At 38.5% G+C, this 24742-nt stretch overlaps 1 protein-coding gene across 4 annotated transcripts in view; it reads left to right on the forward strand.

Annotated features, from left to right (window-relative positions):
* The window catches only part of NCKAP5 (NCK associated protein 5), a 797184-nt gene that overhangs the window by 721307 nt on the left and 51135 nt on the right, over positions 1–24742 (forward strand). For all 4 annotated transcript variants that reach the window (XM_060775780.2, XM_060775773.2, XM_060775800.2 and 1 more), the window contains 3 exons: positions 7543–7860; positions 13687–13826; positions 14895–15024. In XM_060775780.2, coding sequence (XP_060631763.2) covers positions 7543–7860; positions 13687–13826; positions 14895–15024 — 588 coding nt within the window. The remainder of the gene's footprint in view (positions 1–7542; positions 7861–13686; positions 13827–14894; positions 15025–24742) is intronic.

Genomic DNA, 24742 nt, shown 5'->3' on the forward strand with positions numbered 1-24742 from the left:
TACTGTGACAGAGTTAAATAACAATTGGGGAATGTTATGAAAACATCAATATGTGGAGACATAAAATTGAAAAGGAAAGGATTTGTTAGATCATATTGAGCATCACCAGCCAATACAAGATTGTTCACTACAGTATATTCTGGACTGCTTTATTCAGTCTAATTTGAAATTGCCCAAGCAGTGGAACTTCAAACTTTTCCCTCGGGGGAATCTGCCACAGCTTTTAAGAGCTTGCTGTCAGGAGATGTTATCAGACATTTAGCCTAAATTTTGTTCAGATTTAAGCCAACGCTTCTAAATCCGTCTCTTGGGTATTTACTTTTTAAGCTACATGTAAATTGCCATTACAATCCTTTTAACTGCTATTTGTAGATACTGGTGCCAGACGCATGGGGCAATATATTTCAGTGACAAAGTCTGTGATCTTGGGAATAAAGGCAAATAGCATCAAATGCTTCACTAGGTGTTAATTGGGAGTGTGTCCCTCGCTTTTACAAAGAACAGAATGTTTTATGATGCCTTAAAGACGAACATATTTTATTTAGCATATGAGCTTGTGGAGTGCAACTCACTTCACTTAGCAGATTATACACATGATTATACATATTTTTGGGTTGGGTAAATGGTTGTAGATTTCAGTTCCCTCTGTTCCTGCTAATTACAGCGTTCCACCAAAACTAATGCTAAGTTGAGTTTGTTGGACTTCAAGGAGCTACATTATGCCTCCTGGTTTTTGCTACAGTAGACTACTTTCAGCCTCCTGGTATTGCTCATGCTTTGTTTACATACATGCATTTCTTACGTCCCTACTTCCTACAGAATAGCTATCTTTCTTGAAACTATGTGAAGGTATAAAGAAATGCTTCTCTGTTAAGGCCTTGACACAAGTTTCCATGTTACATTGAACATATACAGGACAAGTGGGATTGTATATTACACAGAACACTTTCCATAATATTCTTGATTCTGTTTAGTAGTGCCAAAAAAACCCTGATGCCTTCTCTTTTCTTCTTAGTTTGTTAAACACTAAAAGTGACAGAGAAATCAGTACTGATAAATTATAACTATTTACTACTATCTTACTTTCATATTATATATTTTAGACCATTAAGTTTATTAGTGACTCTAGAATAACTGCATGAAAACCACTTCCTGCACCCACTAAGGCCATCATTGATCCTAAGGGAAGCAAGGAGAAACTGGGGACATATTTAACAAAATTGTATTTCCAAATTTGATTGGACTGTGTGATACAGACCATTCCTAACCCCATTGACAGTTAATCGGGATTCTGGAATCAATGGAAAAATATTTGTTTCGTGCCTTTAAATAAAGTCATATTGGAAGCAATACTCAGTGTCATTACAAAAGTAATGCACAACTTTTTAAATCCATTTTTTTCTACATCGTTGCTATTTGCTGAGGGTACAGAAGAATCCTTACAGCTTCAATTCAAATTGAATTCAATCCACTTCCCCATATGACATTGTTGTAGCATCCCTCCAAGTTGGCTGCTGTTCTTGATATCCGTCAGGAGCAATGTGCTGTGACTGAGTTCCTGATCTGTGAGAATGAGACAGTGAGGAACACTCACAAGAGACTGAAGAAGGTGTATGGAGATGTCACTGTTAATTGCAGTACTGTTAGTTGCTGGGCACACCATTTACCTGGTGAAAAAGGACAAGCCAACATTCAGGATGCTCCACAAAGCAGCGGGCCACACACACTACACAAACAACTGACAATGTGGAGTGTGTGAATGACATGGCTAAGGCTGATAGTTGCGTAACTGTTAAAGAAATGTCATTCAACTGGGCATTGGGAAGCACATGTGTGCAAAATGCTGAAACAGTTGCAATAGGTCTGATCCAGGTGGGTCCCGAGGAAGTTGAAAGAAACCCGAAAATCCATATGCAGCAAACCCGTGAGAACAATGGAAACAAATTTCTTCCAAGAAAGGAGGAGTCCTCCTAGTGGACATCAAGGGCCATCCAGTCCAACCTCCTGGCATACAGATAAATACAATCAAAGCACTCCCAACAGGTGGCCATTGAGCCTTTGCCTAAAGACCTCCAGAGAAAGAGACTCCACCACCCTCCAAGGCAGCATATTCCTTTGCCAAACAGCTCTTACCATCAGGAAGGTCTTCCTAATCTCTTTTCTGCAGTTTGAATCCAGTACTTCGTGCCTTGGTCTCTAGAGCAGTAGGAAACAAGCTTGCCTCTTCCTTAATGTCACATCTTTTCAAATATTTAAACATGGCTATCATGTCACCTTGCAGCTCAGGGAATATACCCAATTGCCTGACCTTCTTCTCATATGGCTTGATTCCAAACCTTTGATCATTTTGTTCACCCTTCTCTAAACAGCATCCTTCTTTCATTTTATGTTCAGTTCAGTAAAAATCTTAATAATAATTGTAGTTAACCATGCATCTTCCAGTTCAATATGTTGGAGACATAGCTTTGGTCAAGCTAAAATACTGTATAAAAACAACCTTTCATAGTGTTGGAGAATGTTTTGGAGTCCCACCATCAGATCCTTCTCCATTGCTTTCTGTATGGAACAGCTTGTGGTTAAAGTTAGTCATTATAGCTACTCCCAGCCTGACGCAAACTATTTTAGTAATTTTTCCAAAAGCAAAAATTTTAACTATCATAAATTTCCTATATAGATTTGATGACATATAACCCGATTTTAGATGAACTGACATTAAATAGCCATTGCCACGAGCTCTTTGCCATTAACAAGAAATTATCACAAAAGGGTGAAGTGTGTGTGTGTGTGATAGAACATGTATCATAAATGGAGTGATTGTATGCACTCATCTTGGCTCCTAAACTCTGACAGCAGTCCATTTTCTCAGAGAGCCAAATTGGACTTTCACTATCCATATCCTGCGATTAACCTCTTGAGAACTACAAGTATCATTTGTGCAGATTTGTGCTGTCTTGCACACATACTCTATACAGCACTTTCAGGGTTTTTTTTATCTCCCACTATTTCTGTTTTAGAGATAAAAATCCCCAGAAAACATTTGGACTTTTTTTTTTGAGAGCAGGGAATCTAGATTTTTAGATTGCACCCACTGCAGAACTGATGACAAGGAGAATTTTGCTATCAGCTGTTTCTTTGCTAAAATGTACAAAAGCCACATTGTTGTTGAAAACAGCTAATATGGGTTAAAATTGTGTTTGAATTCAGTAACTGCAGTGGTTGGATGTTATGCTCCTGTGAAAGCAAGGCTTCTGGTAGGGTATCACATGCCAGACAGGCGTTTGTTGAGGAGTCAAACTAAATGTGACAAGCAGCTACTGGCCATCAGCAGTATTGGGGGGTGACCCTTACAAAGGATCTCTTAGTGATAACAACCACAGCACTAAAGCTAACACTTATTTGTACCGCAAAGGAGGCACGATAAACCCATTTGAATACCTTTTATCATGAAAACCCTATTATGAGAAAATCCAAAATGAAGAAGATATAGTGCCTAAAGGTGAAACTTCCGGGTTGAATGTCAATTAACAAACTCCTTTAGTATAGCTGAGGACAACAACAATTAGCGCTATGGCTAATTATACAACTGGATTCAAGCTGAAAGGAAATTAAGCTGGTGGCATGTTCAGAAGCTGCACAACACACATTTTAGGAACATGGAATGTGAGTAGCAGGCAATAAAGGAAGCCAATCATAGTAAAACAAGAAACAGAACATATAAATATTGCAATGCTTGCGATGAGTGAGTTAAAGTGGAAACCTGTGGGATAATTTGAGTCAGATAATTACAGAGTGTTCTATTCGGGAAGTAGAAATATCTGAAGAAATTGGGTGTTATTAGTAGTAAGGTCAGATGTAGCAAAAGCAGTTAAAGGATATGATGCAGAGTTTAATATCAACACAGGCATTTTTTTGGTCGTGTCAGGAGCAACTGCTCCTGTTGTGAGAGAATTGGCCGTCTGCAAGAACGTTGCCCAGGGGACGCCTGGATGATTTTTTGATGTTTTATCATCCTTGTGGGAGGCTTCTCTCATGTCCCTGCATGAGGAGCTGGAGCTAAAAGAGGGAGCTCATCCGCCTCTCCCTGGATCCGAACCTGCAACCTGTCGGTCTTCAGTCCTGCCGGCACAGGGGTTTAACCCACTGCGCCACCGGGGGCTCCAACACAGACATAAGAAGAAGAAATTAGAGACCAGGAGGAAATTGACCACACGCCCAAACAGGATTTTTTGTTAATTATAGGTGACTGGAATGTAAAAGTAGGAAAAAAGAGCAGAAGCCAAAATAGTGGGAAAATTTTGCATAGTATCAAGAAATGAAGCAGTAGAGTAATTAAATTTTGTAAGGCCAACAGTTTATTCATTGCAAATATATTATTCAAGTAACCTGTTGAGTTGAAGATTAAGAATACAGAATTGACCACAGATGATTTCCATAACTTTAAAATAAACAATGAAGATTTTGAAACAGTCTAAAATTTTCCATCCTTTGGCTCAGTCATTAAATGGTGACTGTAGTCAAGCAATCAGAAAAAGACCATGACTTGGGAGTTATAAAACAACTAGACAAGATCAGGAAGTTTAAAGAGATATCATTGAATACTAAAGTTATAATTGCCCGTGCCATTAATGATATCTATGTATGGTTATGATCACTAGATAGTGAAGAATACTGTTAGGAAGAAAATCAATTCATTTGAGATGAGATGCTGGAGAAGAATTCTGTGGATACCGTGGACAGCTAAAAAGACAAATAAATGTGCCCTAGAACAAATCAAGCCAAGATGATTAAACTAAGAGTTGTACTTTGGACATGTAATGAGAAGACAGGGCTCCCTTGCAAAGAAAGTAATGTTTGATAAAGTTGATGGCAATAGGAGAAGATGAAGACAACATTACAGATGGATAGACTCAATCAAGGAAGCCATAGCCCTGGGTCTCCTATTTATGTATATGTGTTCATGTGCCTTCAAATTCCCTGTCAACTTATGGTTTCCTCATAAATTTCATTGGGTTACTTAGGCAGGGAAAACTCAGAAGTGCTTTTCCCATTCCTTCTTCTGACATATAACTACAGCATCTGGTATTCATTAGCAGTCCCACATCCAAGTACAATCCAGGACCAGTCCTGCTTGGCTTCTAAGATCAGATCTGGTGCCTTGAGGGTATTGAGACTCCTTCTCTCATTCATTATGGTAACAAGCACTAATACTCTCAGTTCAACTAATGTGGATGTAAGATGGATTCATCACAGATAGAATCTGTAGTCAGTCAACCTGTTATTTTAAAAGAAAGACTCATATTCTACAGTAAAAACATAACCATTCCTATACACACAGGTAAAACTAAATCATAGCCAAAACTAACAATGAAATAATAAAAGATTTCAGAAGTATTTATTTGCTTTTACTCCAGTTTCCTCCTCTTTGAAACATCAATGAATACAAATAGCGCAGTACTGATCACGAGCATGCTTGGATTTAACATAACCAGTGAGGTGTGGTATTGTATACATCACTACAAGCAGACATTTTAAAGAATATTCCTCATAACAATTAAGCCTCATTTAAGGTATTGCTCACAGAATGTATAATCTTGATCTGGTAGTTGTTTAGGGGGTTATTACTACCACAATATGTACATATGTGTGTCTGTCCACGAAGTGGCAATCAGTTGTAATTGCTATGTGGGTGCAACAATTATACCTAATGGCTTTTTAATCAAAAATGATAATCGTATATCTGTACCTTGAAAACTTCTTGATGAAATAGATTCCACCTAATTTATGTGTAGCAGAGCTAGAATGTGTGTTTACCTTTTGATTTCTTTATACATTTTATTTTCTTAGCTCTGTTTTCTGAAATATAGCCATATGGGGTGCTGAAACAGACTAGTTTCTTCACTTACAATGTTCACGTTCTGCTCAGAGATTTATTCTGTAGAACTTTGCACCCCTAGAATCTCCTAAGCCAAGTTTATACTCTTTGATATAAGATGCTGGTGCTGAAATGAATTGGAATGGCCAGGCTTGAGTCTTCTGCTGAAATGGCTCACATCCCTATTGGTGCATTCAAGAAGAGTTATTATTCTGGTTCAAAATAGCATAATAATTGGTAGTAGCTATCTCTTTAGGATTGGGTTGCCCTCTGGAAAGCCTAATTTTATCCTGTCAGATAGAGGTATCATCTTACCAACTATGTTATTATTTACATTTTGCATACAATAACATTTCAGATTAAATTGAAATCTACTCTTAAATACCTTATTTAAGAAGATTATGAGGTGGGCCTTTTTACAACTTAATCACTCAGATAGAGGTTAACTCCGCAGTTTCCATTCTGATTAATTTTGTGGTGATTATTAATTCTAGTTGAACATGTGTTCTCTTCTAATGAGCACGGAGAAATGTTTTCTGCAACACTCTAATACTCATTGCTTCTTAAATTATCTTTTTAAAATCCTTTTAATTGCATTTTGTTTCTTAGTGTAGATTTAGATTTTTTAAAATACTTTCCTATGAGGTGTTACCCTGTAAAAAGGTTTACAACATCTACAGCTCTGTAGTTTAGAAAAGGGAAAATAAGGGGTGAATATGATAAATGACGTATAAATGTATGTACAGTGTATGGGAATTGGTTAAGGACATATTTCTCAAGCATGAATTGAATAGTGGATAATTCAGAAAAGGAAGAAATGCAGTACTTTTTCCTACTGCATATGTTTAAACTCTGGAATTAAGTACCACAACATATAGTAACCATCTTCAAAGGAGGATTAGACAAATCTATTCATGATAAGGCTATCCCAATACAGTTCATGGTGGAATGTTTCATGCCTCTAGTATCAGTTACTGGCTGATTACTGTGGGATATTAGCCCAAATACATTTGCTAGTGCAATCAGAACAGACCCATTGAATCAATGGGATTTGCATAAATGTTGATTTACCACTGAGCAGTTGATCAAATGGGATTTGCATAAATCATTGGGATTTGCATAAATGTTGACTTTTGTGCGTGTGGGTGCCTTCAAGTCTTCTGTTGACTTGCAGTTGACCCCATGAAGTTCATGGGGTTTTCTTAGGCAAGGAATATTCAGAGATGGATTTGCCAGTTCCTTCCTCTGAAATATAGTTATAGCATCAGGTATTCACTGGCAGTATCACAAGAACTACCAACCAGGGCTAATTCTTCTTAGCAGCCAAGATAAGATGGAATCTGGTGCCTTTATAATATTTGGACCAACTAAATGGTGATTTACTTTTAAGCAATTCAGTCAATGTGTCCAATGCAATTGGAACTAGCAATTGGATCACACAGGCCTAGATAAAGCCATCACAGCTCTTATGTTGTTATTTTCATATTCTAAGCCACTGTTGCAAATTCCCAGTAGTTCCCCAAACCTCTTCCATAGCTTTAAAATCTGATAATACTTTTAAGTAAATATAATAGGGATCTGTGGGCAAAACAAATGTGCCACTGGGATAGAGCTTAGTGTTTTTCAGGTTTTTGAGCTTCACCAAATTACATTGTATTCCTATATCCTAGAATCCTGCTGCCAAATGAGGACACTGGACAGTGGAATAGGAACCTTCCCTCTCCCCGATTCAGGAAACCGCTCAACTGGAAGGCACGTTTCTAAACAAGAACTGGATTTGGACACTCATGTTTTCACATCACCTGGACATGCATTTCCTCACACTGCTTCTGAGAAAGCCAAAACCCTTGAGCGAGAAGTGCCTTCAACAACTGATAAGAACCAGGGTTCTGTGGAGAGCATAATATCCCATTCAGCATCTGATCCTACCATGACAGCTAAAAGTTTACGGCCTTTTCAGAGTCGCCTTCCACAGCCAGCTTCTGCAGGTAAAAATAACATCATGTTGCACATTAGATTCCTTCTGACCTGTTGTCTGTTTCCCTTAGTAGAAACCTGTACTAATGACATTGGATAAAAAACATTGGAAATGCACTGCTGAAAAGACACTTCAAAGTTACTGTAGAAGGTTAACAAGCTAGTGACCACGCTGATGTTGAAATCTTGTTACATGAAATACTAATCTGTCATTTTCTAAAGACTGCTCTATGACACCACATATCTCTAAATAGATGTCAGATGAAATCAAGACCAAGGCTGGTTTACCTTGTTATTGGAAATGAACTTAAGAAGTACTAAAAATGTTAAAATTTGGCTTATAGTATTTAGTTTGTATACACACACATATATACAAAGCCATTATTTTACTAACAACATTTTGGAAATTGAACTATTGGGCATTTACTGACTAGATATCTCTGTCTCATGAGATTTCTTTTGTCCATTGATATGTACAGCTTGAATGAATAGCTTAAGTTTCAAATGATTTCCATCAATATGACATGTTCTAGTTGGTTGCAATGTGCCTAGAGATGTCTTCACACATCTCTTCCTCTGTACCATTTTGCCGGCAGTCATGTGGGGTACCTCATGGTGCCCTCATGCCTTCCCTCCTTCTCCCGACAGGAGAACAGGGCAAGGTACATTGCCACATTGTCATTTCCCCCATCAGAGGGGGGAAAGGCAAAAAAAAACCCTACACCTTACCTTCAGGGCTGTAGCCAGAAAAAAATTTCAGGAGAGGTTGAAATTTTCAAGGGGGGGGTTTGAAAATTTCGCGGGGTGTGTGTGTTGAAACCTGCCTCCTAGCTCACGCTGAAGCAAAGAGCATAGCAGGGGGCAGAGCAGCCTTCAGTAGCCTGCAGCTCCACCCCTGTCAACCACCTCCACCAAGTCTGGCCTCCTTAATGAGAGTGTTCAACTCACACACACCCAACTTGGTTGCTTCACTACATCGGCTATTGTTGCAAGTAATGACAATGTGCATAAATTGTCAATATTCGCTTGAGATAGTGCTTACAGTTCTGGAGGGACTTTTAATTTTTTGCATCTCATAGACTTAGCATGGGGATTTGGTTGTTGTTGTTGTTGTTCATTCGTTCAGTCATCTCCGACTCTTCGTGACCTCATGGACCACCCCACGCCAGAGCTCCCTGTCGGCCGTCACCACCCCCAGCTCCTTCAAGGTCAGTCCAGTCACTGGGATTTGGTTAACCAGTTAAAATTCAGGAGTAAACCAGGTTTTTTTTAAAAAAAAATCTGAAACATTTCGGGGGGAGGGAGTTGAACCCCTAAACACGCCCTCCCCCCCCCCCGCTTCAGGCCTGCTTACCTTTCATCCTGGCCGAGGAAGTGTATTGTGATGCTTCCTTGGCACTTCAAGCATAAATGGGGGAGGGCCTGCCGAGTGTCATGTGATGGTGTTTGGCAGGCCCTATCCTCAAAGCAATTTGCCTCAGTGTGATGAGATGTTAAGTCGTTCATGGTATATATATATATATATATATATATATATATATATATAGAATTATCATCATCATCATCTCATCTTATTAGCAACAGATAAAAGACTGCCAAATGTAGATTTCAAGTGATGTTTTTAATTTATTATGAAATAAGTGTGCTTTATGGATAAGTTTCATGATGTAGATTGGATTAACTCAAGAAATAAGTGACATAATAAAGACAAGGGGAAAGTATGTGTGCAGAAAAATATTGACAATGGATATGGCAGAGGTATGATCTTCAGACATCAACCAGAGTACACATACTTATGGAGTATTAGCATAGTAGATTCGATCTTAGTCAAACAACTTTTACATTAGAGGCAATTGCTGATGTCTTGGAGTGAACATAATGCTTGATAAATGCTAAGTATTTGACAAATAGGAACACTACACAGAAGTACATCAGTATACAAGCAGCATAAAATGCCAACATGCAGCTAGGGAACATGTGCCCTTATATATAAAACATGTAAAGCAATAATTCAATATGAAGTAATAGTGGCACACTACATCCCAGGTTCCTCGGTTTGTTGTTCTTTTTAACCCTCATATAGTTATTTAGATATATGGTATTTGAATAAGACATCAATACTGGTCCTAATGTAGAATTTTATTCATTTCTTGGATTATTCATGAAGTGAAGGGCTAAAAATATAGCTTTAAAATGAGTGTTACAATTATGTGGCATATGCCTTTGCAATTGCTCCAGTCAAACCAAATAATGCATAGGAGGAGATCTACATCTTCCACTGCTTTTTTCACCAACAACAGTGATTTGACTGAAAAGATACTACCCACAACCTCAAGTACTTTACACAGGTCATGGTCATGTATATAGCAGCTTCAGTGAGGAATAGAAGCGAAACATGACATGACTTCTGAATGGATTTTAGGCTTTATTCAGATCATGTTATAGGGAGGTACGCACAGCAATTGTATAATCATAAGCTTACAGTGCCTGCAGAGAGTGCTCACTATGTACCTTCCTCCCTGTTCCCCCTTTCCTTGGCTTTTTGAATTAGCAGAAATCATTTTTATCCCTCTGGAAAGTTAATACAAGAATTCTCTCATTGAGACTGCTGTAATGTGGTCAATAAGCTTAGGGCTACATCATATGTTGTGCAGATGGATTTCTGTACATGCAACAGAGCCTACCCATCCATTGCAGATGGACATAACAATTGGATTTCACCGTTAGATTATGAAGAGATGGATGCTGACATCTTGTTTTCCTGCCCTTCTGCTTTTACTAGGCAGTGGCAGCTCTGCATAGCCAGCACTATAGCATCTGTTCCTGGCCATTTTGAAGAGAGGTCTGTAAGATTGTTCTGGAATAGGGAGAAATGGGGGACATAACATTTTAAATAATAATTTCAAAAAATAATGTTGAAAGAACTAGTTTTCTTAACAAATTGCAATTTCTGGGTCTTAATTTCCTACCCATCAGATGAAAAGATTGAAGACTTTCAGTTAGGAATTACATAGAGCTAGCATGACTATTTCAATATGCCAAGTAAGTGAAGGACTTAGAATTATGTTAGCATAGTGCGTTCTTTACAATAGTACTGACTATTTGAAGATTAAATGAAGCTGTATTTTATACATTACTAGCCACCCCTGCCATGTGTTGCTGTGACCCTGTCTGTGTATATGTGTTTTGTGTGTGTGTATGTGTGTGTGTGTGTGTGTGTGTATAGAGAGAGAGGGAGAGAGAGAGTTTTGTGCATGCAATGTAATGTAATTCTTTGTTTTTCTGGCTTTTTAAGTCTCTTCTGCTGTGTTTTTCAGTGTTTATATGAGTGGTGGTCACTCGTTGGTCTGATAGGTGTATTGTGTCCAAATTTGGTGTCAATTCATACAGTGGTTTTTGAGTTATGTTAATCCCACAAACGAACATTACATTTTTATTTATATAGATGATCTTTAGTAAATCAAGTGTTTCAAATGATATAAAACACTCGATCTGGTATAAAATGCAGTCTTATGTACAGGAGTGATTTGATACTTTTTGATAGTTTTGATCTGTACATAATATTCTACTCCTAGCCAAAATTGTGCTGCCACCTATAAATTACTTTTTTTTAAAATTGGTACCTTTTGGAAACAAATTCCACAGATGAGAATATATCCAAGTTACAAAGAAGATAGGTTTTATAGGTTTGTTCTTAAGTCAAATTTGTATGTAAGTCAGAACAGTTACTTTTTAAAGTGTAACTCTAGCCTGTCTCTCATTCTCTCTCATTTTCTCTCTCTCTCTCTCTATATATATATATATATATAGCTTTGGATAGCATAGGGAAAGGTTAACACCCCTGTGGTGTTTGTTTGCTCTCTGTGTCCCTGTTCAGAAGATTACACCTCACTTTCTATCCCTGTGATAATTGATTTTGGAAAAAAAAATGCTTGTTGTAGAAACAAGGATTGGTGATGAAGCTTCAGTAGAGACACCTTTTTCCCATAATAACTTTCCCAGGAGTGAATTTCCCTTCCAAATGGTTGATTTTTCTCACGTCCTGTTTTCTCACCCCCGTTCTTAAGTATGAGTCACTTATAAGTTGGATGTTTGTAAGTTGGAGACTAGCTGTACTTTTACATACTTTTGCATATGGTTAACATGAATGGCAATTAAGGAGGTCTTCATAGAATCTGGCCCTCCACCTCAACTGAGTTCTGAATCAGCCATTCCCAGAAAAATAGATGAAGACAAATAGATAGAAGTCTACCTCAGTGTGTTCATAATTCTTTTCTAAACTCACCTTCACCCAACCTACATTTGGATGAAGTTTGCTGCAAGACTACCAAATAATGTTTTCCCAATGTGTCAATGTTTAAATTGAGCAGAGAAATAAACAGGCTGCATTAAAGATTCTTGGGGGTTTATGAGAAGTATTCTAATTAAACATGTTGGAATTTAGTTGATTTAGCAATATTCCCAATGCAGTTTTGCCGTGGTTATAATGGAATGCAAACAGACATTGCACGCTTCATTGGAAGCTCCCCTGCTTGTTTCAAATCAAAGCTGAAGAAAAGATATTTTTAATTCACATTTTTAAATAAGTGAATTGTTAATTAATAGCAAAACTAAGAGAGATTCAAAAGAGAAATCTTAGTTATAGATTATGTGCTACATGCTTGGATAGCCACATGTGTGACCTCAATTCAGCACTGTGCTATAGAGTAGACTCCATGATTAAACACTGTCATTATAACAAATTGAATAGAAACTGCAAGCACTGAATTGCTTCATAAGAAGTCAGTAGCAGTAAGATTGTCCCGATTTTAATGCTAATATTCACTGCACCAGCCTTCTAGGAGTTTGTTTCTTAATTAAATTGTCTTGAAGGGATGCAAAAAAAGGGTATAGGACAAATTGGGAGGTCATCTTTTTTCACTCTCAAACTTTATCATCTGGCCCATCCCTGCTCCCTCCTTTCTTCCCTCCGCCTTTCCATCTCTGTCTCATATTCTCTTTCTATCCCTCTCTTTTTCGTGTGCACACACACACACACAATCAGACTCCTACAACATCAAAACCCCATGAATGTCGTCGTCGTCTTCTTCTTCTTCTTCTTCTTCTTCTTCTTCTTCTTCTTCTTCTTCATGGTGCTAGTTCAAAGAATAAAAAATGGATTGGCTGAAACAATGTGTTAAGTTTTTTCCCCAAATCTCCCAGTTTAAACAGTTTGCCCTTTTTCTCTCAATTAGAAGAACCAGGCCTATATCTGTCTTCCCTTTCTACCACCCTAACACATTAACAACTAAAAAGAAGTGCTGGCAATCAAAAGGATTTCAGAGTTCTTCATATCATAAAAAAAGAATGACTTAACACTTGGTGCTCATGAAAGTACTGTCTGGTCACACCAACTGTGCTCTGAAGGATCATTACACATCATTGTAAACCAAATTTAATGAAATTATAGTTGACTTTCTCTGTATACATGTACATTTTGTGAATGTGGTTCATTGTCTTGACTTGGGGATTATCGACAAAATACGAGAGTACAGTAGGGAAATCTGTTTTATACCTTCTGCCATCTTTTGTGATATCCTTTGAAAAGTCCCATTCGTTTTACTCAGATCATTATTTTCTGCTTATTGTCCTTTTCCTGTTCTACTTTGTTCTTTCATTTATCCATTCCTCTGTTCGACTCCTCGCACAATTTCAAATATTTCATCCTTAAATCACCTTGGTAGAAGTACAACATATTCAGGGTGGAAAAGGTGGCAAACCTGACCCTTGCATGGAAATGAAATAAGAAGTTTTTCACATAATGAGATTCAAAAAAATTACTTCTGTCTATTATCTAGGAATAATGAGCCCTGAGAAAAAAAGCAGGCCAGAGGAGAATTCTGTGACTTCCACATCATCAGAACATTCAGAAAAAGAGGGAGAGAGCAACAAGAAGATGTTTCCAGATTGGAGTAGCAAAAAAGCTACTAAAGCCAAGGTACAAATTAAATAAAAAGTGGGCAGGAATCATCAGTGGTTGATTATCCAAATTTATATGTCTCACCCAGAGAGATTATTAGTTGTCTGCTTTCAACAATCCTGGGAAATAATTTATACTGGGGAGGAACCATATCTTAAGTATACTGTCACTCTGAACCAGCCCTGCAGCAAGTGACCCATGCAGATGTGCCTTTAGATCAGTAGTTCTTACCCTGTGGGCCGCGGACCACCAGTGGTCGTGAGGACAAAAATCTGGTCCGCGAGCCTCCTTCTTCTTTGTTTGTTTGTTTTATTTTATTTCCTCTCCTTTCATGCCCCGTGCCATCCCTTCCCTGATGCTGACCATGGCATATGTTCTGTATCAGAAACTAGAGCTGATGTGGTCTATCCAATGTAATTTTCTGAATCAGCACCCCAAACCGAATTCAAAGTTGATCAAAAACCGATTCGTAACCCTTTTGTTACTAATGTTGGAGAGTGGTCCCAGGTCAAAATGGTCCCTGGTCAAAGTGGTCCCTGGTAAAAAATAAAAATAATAAAAAAGTTGGGAACCACTGCTTTAGATAAAGCATAGTATTTTCTTAACATTTCACCACACTTGGTATATTGGAAATTGTGATCCAATTCTACTTGGATGAAGTTTGATAGTAACTAAAACTTCACCACTCATGATAAGTTAAACATTTTAACCCTGTTCTCTCTGCATCAAATCAATTGCTCTCTTAAAACTTCACCCCAGTCTGAATATTACATTAATGTTGAGCTAAGTGATAAAGTAACAAAATGTCAATATAGCTAAACTGGAGAAAGCACTAAGAATCTCTTTAGAAAATGGATATTAATACTTAGATTGTGTCTGAACAATGCTAACTGGAGGATGAAATCTATTTTCAGGAATGTGTAATATTTAATTGAATAATCAATGGTAGATTGAAGCAGTGTAATAAATCATGATCTGTATAAAGGAGACAAAACGGTTTGCCTGTTGTACTGCACTGCACTCTGCATTTGCATTCACTGAAATGTTTTCTGGTATTCAATTTGTCCTTTTTGTTGCGTCTTCTAGGACAGGGCACTGAGAGTGTGCACTTATTCTGCTAGCAGTAGCAGTGATACTGAAACAGAGCTGGAGTATGAAACAAGTGATTTTGTAACTGGAGAGGAAAAGTTGGTGGATTTAATGAACAACAAACAAGGTAATTTACAATTTGTACACAGAGATTTATAGACCTTCTCACCTTTGTCATGGCAGCTGCTTTGGTTTGCTAGCATTGTGCGTTTTTTCCCCTTCATTTCTTTTCAAACCCAATTTTCCATTATGTGCTTTTGATTGTATATATATATCAGTTCTTGTCTCTACAACTACATTTAAAAAATCATACCTGCAAACTAAAGAAAACAAAAACCAAAAAGCATTCTATCAGGGATTTTTTTCAATGGAAAACCATTATACTTAGCTATATAAAACTGCATACTTTGCTAGCTTAAAATAACCTAGTGACCATGAACATAGTTTCCTAATTTTCATATTACTGTAACACAGCTTACAATCAGTTTTTTCATACTTTTCTTAATTGTTGTGATGCTGTGTTAGTTGAATGGAGGTCCGGGTTGGGGTTTAGTTTGCACCTAAAGAAGCAATCCGAAGTTTTGAACCTTGAACCTTATCCCTTGTCACTGAAAACTTGAACCAAAATCTAAATGATGGTTTGATGGATTTCTATCTCCAAGTATGAATGATGGGACTAAAAAAAACAGGTTTGTTTGTTATTATTCATTGACTGCAAAGTCTAGATTAAAATACAGGCAATAGGTGTACTCTGCACAAATCCATCCCAGAGCAGCGGATGAATTTTTGATTCATTGCCAAAACAGTTACTGATGCTATTTTCCTATTTTTAGATGGTAATTTACATGTTTTGAATATCCAGGTGTAACTCATGTGATTAATCTACAAAAACATGGAAATGTTTTTCTGAGCAACATACCCAGTGAATCATGATGGCTCCATCTGATCAAAGTTTTAAAGAGTATCAAAAGCAATCTGAGAGTTCAACTATAACAATTTAGATGTGGTTGTTGACACCATGGTAGCTGAAGTTCGTATTAGCTTATACCCCCTTGCATCAAGGAGGGAAAGCAGCACATGGTCACAAAATGTAAACAAGGTGAAAGAGTGGACCGCTTATTGAATATATGGCTTCTGGGTATAATTCAAATCAATCAAAATAGCAAGTCACTGAGAAGCAAGAAAAACTGTATATTCATACTGGCATTCAACTCACTTTGTTAAGTCTTAGTTAAGCTGGCTAAAAGTTAATGCTTGCACTGCTCTTCATATGAGAGTCAGCTGTCAGTACAAAAGTGAGTGGTGATTTATGTACCATAGTAGTACCATTTATGAATATTGGCCCTATAACATACATCAGAAACAATGACAAAAACATACATCAGAAGCAACGTCTGCTGACAATGGGGAAAAAAAGATCTGGTCACAGTCACTCACAGAATCTAAACCAGGAGACGTTCAAACAGAGCTGCAGATTGCATTGCACATTTTTCTATCAATCACTGTGTCCAATTACTATTTGTCTGTAGCTTGCAGCCCCAAACATTCCTGCACTATTTGAGTTTTTTTTAACTTGCCTAAGTACCACTAAATTAACCCAAGGACATAGATGGGACTAAAGTGATGTACAGATTGCAGACTACACTGTTGGAACTGGATTTGAGCCAAAGGAGACTGTTTGGAGAGAGAAGAAAAGCAGAGGATAATTATTTTATCATACAATTAAATAAAACACATACTCTCTCTCTCTCTCTCTCTCTGAGATTCTGCAGTGACTTAATTAAGGAGTACTGAAATCTTTCCAGAATCAATAGTCTGATATGGAATAAATTTTTCATTAGAGAAATAGCAACATGTTTGAAGTGGCCCCAGGCAGGCAATCTCATTTTCAGCATGCAGGTGATCAACAACTGAAGAACTGGATGAGTGGCTATATTCAGTGACTCCTCAATCATGGGATTTTGGTCCACAAAAGGTTTCCATTTGATTCATGTCAAGATCAATTCAGGAACAATAACATGTAAACTGCTTTTGAGGGCTCAGCTAAAGTAGTCCGTTTAGTTTGGTGTGAATCAGTTCTGGACTTACGTGCTGAATCCGGGGCCGTTGTCCAAGAGGCCCAGGACCATGACCCCCTCACACACTGGACTATCACTTCTTTTGAATTGACATAGTTACCACTCCTTGCCAGCCACAGAGCTCTGTTTGAGCTCCTGGCCATTGCGAGTGGCTCTTCTGAAGCCCACACAACGAGCAAGAAGGAGGTATACATGACAGCCAGGAACTAGCAGTGGCAGCAGCGTGATTCATCCCCATTCCTTGCACTGATCAGCACAGAGAAATGGTAATGGTGGCAGTGCCAAATGCAGGGCAAAGTCAGTTTAAAGTGGGGAAAAAAAACCATGATACTCACTGGAAGACACTGTAGGGGCAGCCAGCAGTCCATTCAGGGTGAGTACATGCTTTGGGAGCAGTGTGGTTAAGTCTGAGTGTTAAAAGTGGTTCACACACATCATTCTGTGAAACCTGTAACACCATACAGCCACTCCGTAAAATAGGTTTATACGGTTATCCTAGTATTGCAGATTAAGAGGTTGTCTAAGATAAACTACATTGCCTAACTCTTCCAAAAAGTATCACAAAGATATTCATATCTCTCAGTTCACCAGCTCTGAAACAAGAAAGATGTTCTTTCATAAGAAAGCTCCATGCCCCTTGAAAGAGTGTACATACTTCGGGTACTGTAAGCTATATGTGGGCATTTTAACATGGGTTTAGCAACCTATGGTCCTCCAGGTTTTGGAGTACAACTCCCATCATCCCAGACCACTGGCTATTTTACTGGGGCTCATAGAACTCAATATCTGATGGGATATAGACTGTCAGTATATATATATTTATTAAATATAAATAAGGATCGGTTGAGAGTTTGATCCTTTAACCGTGTTAATTTCCCTCTTTTGAGTTCTTCTGAGTAAAAACAACACAGTAGTTGCCTGCTGTGAACTGCTCCTGTCTTAACTGCTCATAAACCCTTGGAGTGCCCACTTCTGTCTTCTATTTCCTTTTTACTAGGAAAAAAATCCCTTACTTTGGAAAAGGAGCGGGAGGGAGAACTAGAGGGGAGGAAAGTTGCCAAGGGGAACACAGGCAGAGTTAGCTGAAGGTGCTCTTTGGGTCTTCTCAAGGGTTCTAGCTAAACATTGAAAAATGCCCAAGCACTTTCAGGTAATCAGAAAGGCAAATGTCCAGCCCTAATTCACCATTTTTAATCCTGTTCTGTTCTGTGGATTGGATCTTACCTTCAACTCAGTTTAGCCAGTATAACTTCTAAAATACGTAAATGTTACAATTCATACATCTGCCCAGGCCCGTAGCCAGGATTTCGTTTCGGGGGGGGGGGGGGGGGGGGGGCTAAAAAATTTCCAGGGAGGGTTTCGGGGGGGGGGGTGGTGAGTTTCCGGGGGGGGGGCTGAGTTTGAGTGAAAGAGGGTCTAGCCTAGCAAACCTTTTGTATCATTACCCCAATAGCCCCATGCATATGGGATATATTGAGTATAGTGATCAGATCATGATATGAATAAACATAACAGTTTAAATAATGCACCAGTAAGGCCTTTTCGTGAACCACCATGAGAATTGGGGGGGGGGGGGCTGAAGCCCCTCAAACCTCCCCCCCCCCCCTCCCCGGCTACATGCCTGCATCTGCCAATAGCCTTGGTTTTTTAGTTTGTCTCTCCCTCCTGCTTTCTGCACTGGGCCTACAAGCTTCCCGTCAAAGATTTTAGTGCTTTGTTGTGTATTCGCTGGAAGGAATGAAACTGCTGCTGCTATTGCCGGTCACTTACCTTCCTAGGAGCACCTCACTTTTATTCCATCAGGCAGAGAGAAAGATGAAAATTAGGCCGCTGGCTATTTTCTTTCCTTTCTCTTTGTAGTTTCACTGCTAGTCTCTGTAGTTAAAAGCAGGGGGAAGCAGAGGAAAAGGGAAGGAAAATAGACTTCAAACCATTACTCTTCTTTTCTACTCCTTCTTTGATGGCCTAAATTAAATCAAGGAGCTGCTAATGGGGTGAGAGAACAGTGGTGATGGCAATGGCATCCTTCTTAGGTTGGGAAGAAAGTTGTCTAGCAAAGAACACCAAAAACATGTGTTGGGTTTCAAAGCTGTGAGAGGTGCATGGAGGATTTGGTGTATTATCTGCATCTGAGACCATTGTGTTCAGTCTAGTCTTTGAGTCAAGTCAACAATAATGAGCTCATCCATCTATGCCAGTGAATCTGGGACTTCAGTTCTCATGAGCTCCAGCAACCATGGGCTGTGTTTGAGAGTGATAGTAATTATTGCTCTACCAACAACTGGAAAGCTAGATTTGATCTTGAATTAATTTGTTCCTGTTTCTGGAATTGCCTCTCCTTGGCCCCATCAACACTGTCATATAATGTAGTTTGAAAGTGCATTATATGGTCAATGTAGACCCATATAATGCAGTCCCATGCATACCATGGATGTATTTTCAAAGAAGTATCTGTGTTGGCCTGTTGCAGCATAAAAAGGAGGGTAAGAAGACAAAAAATATGGGAGGCTAACTGGTGTTTATTTTATGAGCATGAGCTTTAGTGGATATAGACCCACTACTTCAGGTACAGTACAGAGTGATATTAAGTTCTTAGGATTAAAGCATACCCAACTCCTGGAAGTAGTTTATTTATCTTTTAATCAATCTTTTAAAAGCACCTTTCCCCCTGCACTGTTGAACCATTTTAAAAGCCTGCTGTCTGACACCAGAAATTGACTCCTGGCTTTTGTTGCCTTCCTCCCCACCAAGGGTCGAAGGAGAGGCAAATTGTCCCTTGGATGCACCACCACAATGGCCAACCCAGTCTTTCAATAACCACCTTTGTGCATAAATAAAACATATTTCTATTCATCGTTTTTAAATGTCAGGTCTAATACATCATTAATATTCTTTTTCCACTTAATGAGGAATTTTATAGAGACCCATTGTCTAAGAAAAGCACAGTTTTTAATGGAGATTTTGAAATCTGTCATGGTTGTAAAAAAAAAAGTATAACCTCATCAGTCAGTGTTTCTACCTCTCACTTAAGGATTTAAGATTAGCAAAGCGACAAAGTAAAAAATGCAATTAGCAGAGAGAAAAGAATGTCGAAAGCTGGAAAGTAGGCATGCACTCAGGATATGTAGGGCAGATCGGCCCCTGTGATTAAGATATACATTTAAGCCAAAGTAATATACAAAACTCTGTATTAAAGTAAAATTAGCAATTTCTCTTCAGGCAAGGAAATTACTTACTATTGAAACTAGAAATGCTTATCTCATATATTTTTTCTTTTCCTTTTTTTTAAAGCATGAAACATTGCTTGACTTGTAATCCCAGAATCCACTTGCTTTGTGGGTTTAAATTACAACATAACTAGCCTAACATTAAGGATTGGGGGCCAGCCCCTGTTGTGTGAATGTTACAGCTTTCATCTTCCATATTTCTGATTGACTTGAAGCATTTCTATGTCGAATAAATGGACAGCACACTGAGCTCTATATTGATTTTTCTCTCAACTAAGTGTGTGTGTGTGTGTGTTGTTGTTGTTGTTGTTGTTGTTGTTTTAAAATTTGTTCAAGAAGAAATTAATGTGAGAAAGTTCTCTTTGGGGAAGCCCATGTCAATCTTGGATATATACCAGCACAGCTTATGCGGCTGTTGAGGAAAGGATGGACCTGAACAATTAGCGCATTACAGTTTTATTGAGCGGCTGAATGGAACTTCTACTAAAGATGGCAAGAGGAGAACATCCCCTGGTGAGAGTTCTCTCACGTCTCCCCCCTCCCTCCAAATGCTATTACCTCTCCCTTACTTGAGGGATATGTCTGGTTTAATTTCTTTTTCTGCACGCATCATTACTATTTATTGATGTCCAGATTGAAAATGCCACATGGACTGCAGGGAAGAGTAAAGAAAACTTTTGAACATCTTCTTTCCTCAAGGCAAGATATATATGGCTGCAACATTTGTAGCGGCGCTCTGGAAACACCATGTAATTAAAGATAGCTTGGCGCTTTGAAACGTACCATAGTCTATCTTATTTCTTGCAAGAGGGAATCTAGACTTTTTGCACGTAGACCCTCTCAGCCATTTTACAGTGAACTCCTAGAATAAAGACCCATGTTTTTATTTAAAATTGGGAAGAGGGCTCAAGGGGATGATGACAAAAAATAACCGTATCAAAATTCAGAATCTCTTTCTTTATTTAAAATACGTATAATAGCTTGTATTTTTAAAGAAAATGAACTGTAATCTGGGCAACGCTACCAAAGCTGTTGATGCTAGATATATACAGTTCTGACCTCACTATAGAAAAGGTTACTCATTCTTTCAGTTAATTAGACACCACATCCATTAAGTACTATCTGGGAATAAAATCTGGAAATTTAAGCTTCTGGATGTGTGGTATCAGCCTTGCCATTAAAAAGAAATGACTGTGAACAAATGACTCGCCACACAGCACTTTAACCCATGTATCATTTAGGATCTTGCTCTTGCCCCAAGGGAATTTCTTCTAAGAGTTCTTTTCCCCCACTTCATCCTTAAAACAATCCTGTGAATGGAGGCTGGATGAAGAGGCAATAACATAGTCAAAACTATTTTGTGATCTTTGTTGCTCAATGGGGATTTGAACCTGGACCTTACCTTTCTTAATCCAATTCCCTAACATGACAAATATAACTTAGTTTAGTGTCCCATGGCGATCCTTCATGTAATTTTTGGAGAGTGCTAACTTTATGCTTGCAAAAGGACCAAAGGATAACAACAACCAAACCGTACAACAACCAGGCAATGGGTTGTTGTAAGTTTTTCGGGCTGTATGGCGACGCTCTAGAAGTATTCTCTCTCATGTTGTTTCACCTGCATCTATAGCAGGCATCCTCAGAGATAGTGAGGTCTGTTGGAGACTAGGAAAATTGGGTTTATGTATCTGTGGAAAGTCCAGGGTGGGAGAAAGAACTCTTGTCTGTTGGATCTAGGTGTGAATGTTTCAGTTGGCCTCCTTGATTAGCATTTGATGGCCTGACAGTTTTTAGGGTGGCTTGTTACTGGGGAAATCCTTTGTTGAGGAGTGATGGTACTGGTATACAAAAAAAGGATAACGAAGAGAAACATAATTAGACTTCCAATTTCATCTCTCATCTAAAATGTTTTGCATTCACAAATCAGTTGTCTGCATATGACAAATAATATTAAAATACAACCTTGTTTTCCTGAGTTCAAAATTTCAAAGTCCAAATAGATAATTATTTTTGCTTTGCCCTTTATCAGAGAGATGGAATTTTTTTTTCTTTCTTCACCTGGTGATTTACTCAACACAGCAAATCTCTATTGTGTGCATACATGGTATTGGGTAAAAGCATTTTGAAAAGATCAGAAAAGCTATGCTTTGATGTGAAAACAGAAATGCATCTCTCACTGGATGATAGGTGACTTTTTTCCACATCAGCATTTTGTTATGAAGTGTATGGGGTTGATTTTAACATTTACCATCGGAAAACTTTCAGCTCTGCTCAGAAAATCTTATTGCTTCTTAGGACATAGTGACAGTTGCATAAAACACATGGGGCTTGCCTGTTAGTATTAAACTTTTCAGAATGACAAATGAAGAGCAATGACCATGAAAAGACAGTTGCAACTGACTTTCTTATTTAAAATGGCACAGACAACTGTATTCTCTGTTGCAATTTGTTCACCAGAGGCCTGTGGTCCTTTTTAGAAAGATAGCATATCATCCAAGATGTTGCTCTCTTTATCTCTCCGAGTGCATCTACACTGTAGAATTAATGCAGTTTGACATTACTTTAACAGCAATTGTTCAATGCTATGTAATCATGGGAACTGAACTTTCATAAGGTCTTGATCCTTCTCTGCCAAAGAGTGCTGGTGCCTCAACAAACTACAAATCTTGTGGTTAATTCTACGGTGTAGGTAATCTCTCACACACAAACATGCATACACACATACACACCTTACTTGGTTTCCATAAAACAGTTTAGCTCAATCATGGAGCCTATTTAAAAGTAAAAATGTTATGTGCCTAGAATCCTACCTCAAACAAGGCTGTGATGGCTTAAGGAGGAAAAAATACAAATGTGATAGACAGAATGTGTTTGCCCTACTTGTCGGAAAGGCAGTGTGCCGTAGCCTTCTGTAGCTCAATTAAATTGGAATTTAAAGCGCCAACAATATGGTGGTTACAGTCTGGCTGTCTAATAAGGTATTCTTTGAGGCTGCCTTCTGCCAGGGTGTCCCCTTCCTTTCCTTTGTCAGGGCTTCCATGCCTTTAGTAGCAGGAGCAGTTTTCACTCCGCTGCACCTCAGAGTCAAGGAAACCTGATCCTAATGAAGTATTTGTCAGTCATGTCAAAGGTATAGGAACCCTGCCAGCATGCAAAAGGCTTTGGGTAAAGTATTGTGACATTATGTATCATAATCTGTGACCTGTTATTACAAGGTGCAACACCACTGCACTGAAGCCAAGATTATATATACTGTATTATTTATTATGGAGGTGGGAAGAACATCAATCAGTGTACTGGTAGTTTGCTAGGCAATTTTCAGTGGGTTGTGATCACAGCACTTGCCAACTCTGCACTTTCCATTTCCCCTGGAAGACAGAGAAGCTGATAGGCGCCATTTACAACACAAAGACAGGTTAAGCAAGAACACAATCAGTGGCCCCAGCACTATATAACATCCCATTTTGCAGTGGGAATAAACAACTGAAGCAGAATCCCCTCTTAGATAGACCCAGAAGTAGTTGGACTGTCCTGTCAAACATGTGTGAATGGATCACTAGAATGCAAGACTGTCTGCTTTAGGAGCCAGTGTAGTATAGTGGTTTCAGCATTGGACTACGACTCTGGAGTCCTGGTGTTGAATCCCTGCTTCATGTAAATCCACTGGGTGACTTTGGGCAAGTCACACCTTCTCAGTATTAGAGGAGGGCAATTGCAAATCTCTTCTGAACAAAGCTTACCAGGAAAACCTCATAATAGGTTCAACTCATGGTTGCCATTATGTCGGAAATAACACGAAGGCTCACATTTGTTCTCAGCCTTTGTTTCCCTTCCTATTTTGACTCTTGCATGGTTGTATGTATGTGAGAGTGGCCATTAGTTAGTATGAGAGAGATGAGGACAGAATTTGACAGGTCTCCCAAGTCCATATGCCTTCTGCATTGTTTGCATTTGAATTATCTGTCATTCACATACAATCCCCTCCTATGGGACTAGATCACTGTTGGTACTAAATTTATCTACAAGCCAAGGAGCCATTTACTGTGATGCTTCATGCCTAAGTCCATGAACATTATAATGCAAATATAAAAATTGACCTCTAGCTTAGGGGTTTTCTTCATTTTGGGTATTAGCTGTTCTGCATCTATTCTCATTTCTTTAGCATGGACTCACAAAATCCTCAGCCACAGTGTTCTCCAACTATATTATATGCTGGCTTCCCAGAAAAATGGTGTGGTATTGAATTCTAATATAAATCTCAGGTATGGCTTGGTAGGTGCATGCACAGGCAATGCACATGTATACAGAGCTGTGACTGCCTGTGGTCATAGTTCAGACCAAACAGTGCATTAAGGATTCATAAGGTTTTACCATACAGCAAATATTCCTTTTCTGATAAAATAGCATTTCACTCATCCTGATATTACGAAAAATAGCATTTTGCTCACCCTGATATTACAATATCAGGAGAAAAATATTTTTAAAACACAATCGCTCTATTTGATTTCTAGCTACTAGTCTAAAGGGAGCTTTCACAAAT

Source organism: Anolis sagrei, chromosome 1 (assembly GCF_037176765.1).
Source record: "Anolis sagrei isolate rAnoSag1 chromosome 1, rAnoSag1.mat, whole genome shotgun sequence".
Taxonomy (NCBI): Eukaryota; Metazoa; Chordata; class Lepidosauria; order Squamata; family Dactyloidae; genus Anolis; species Anolis sagrei.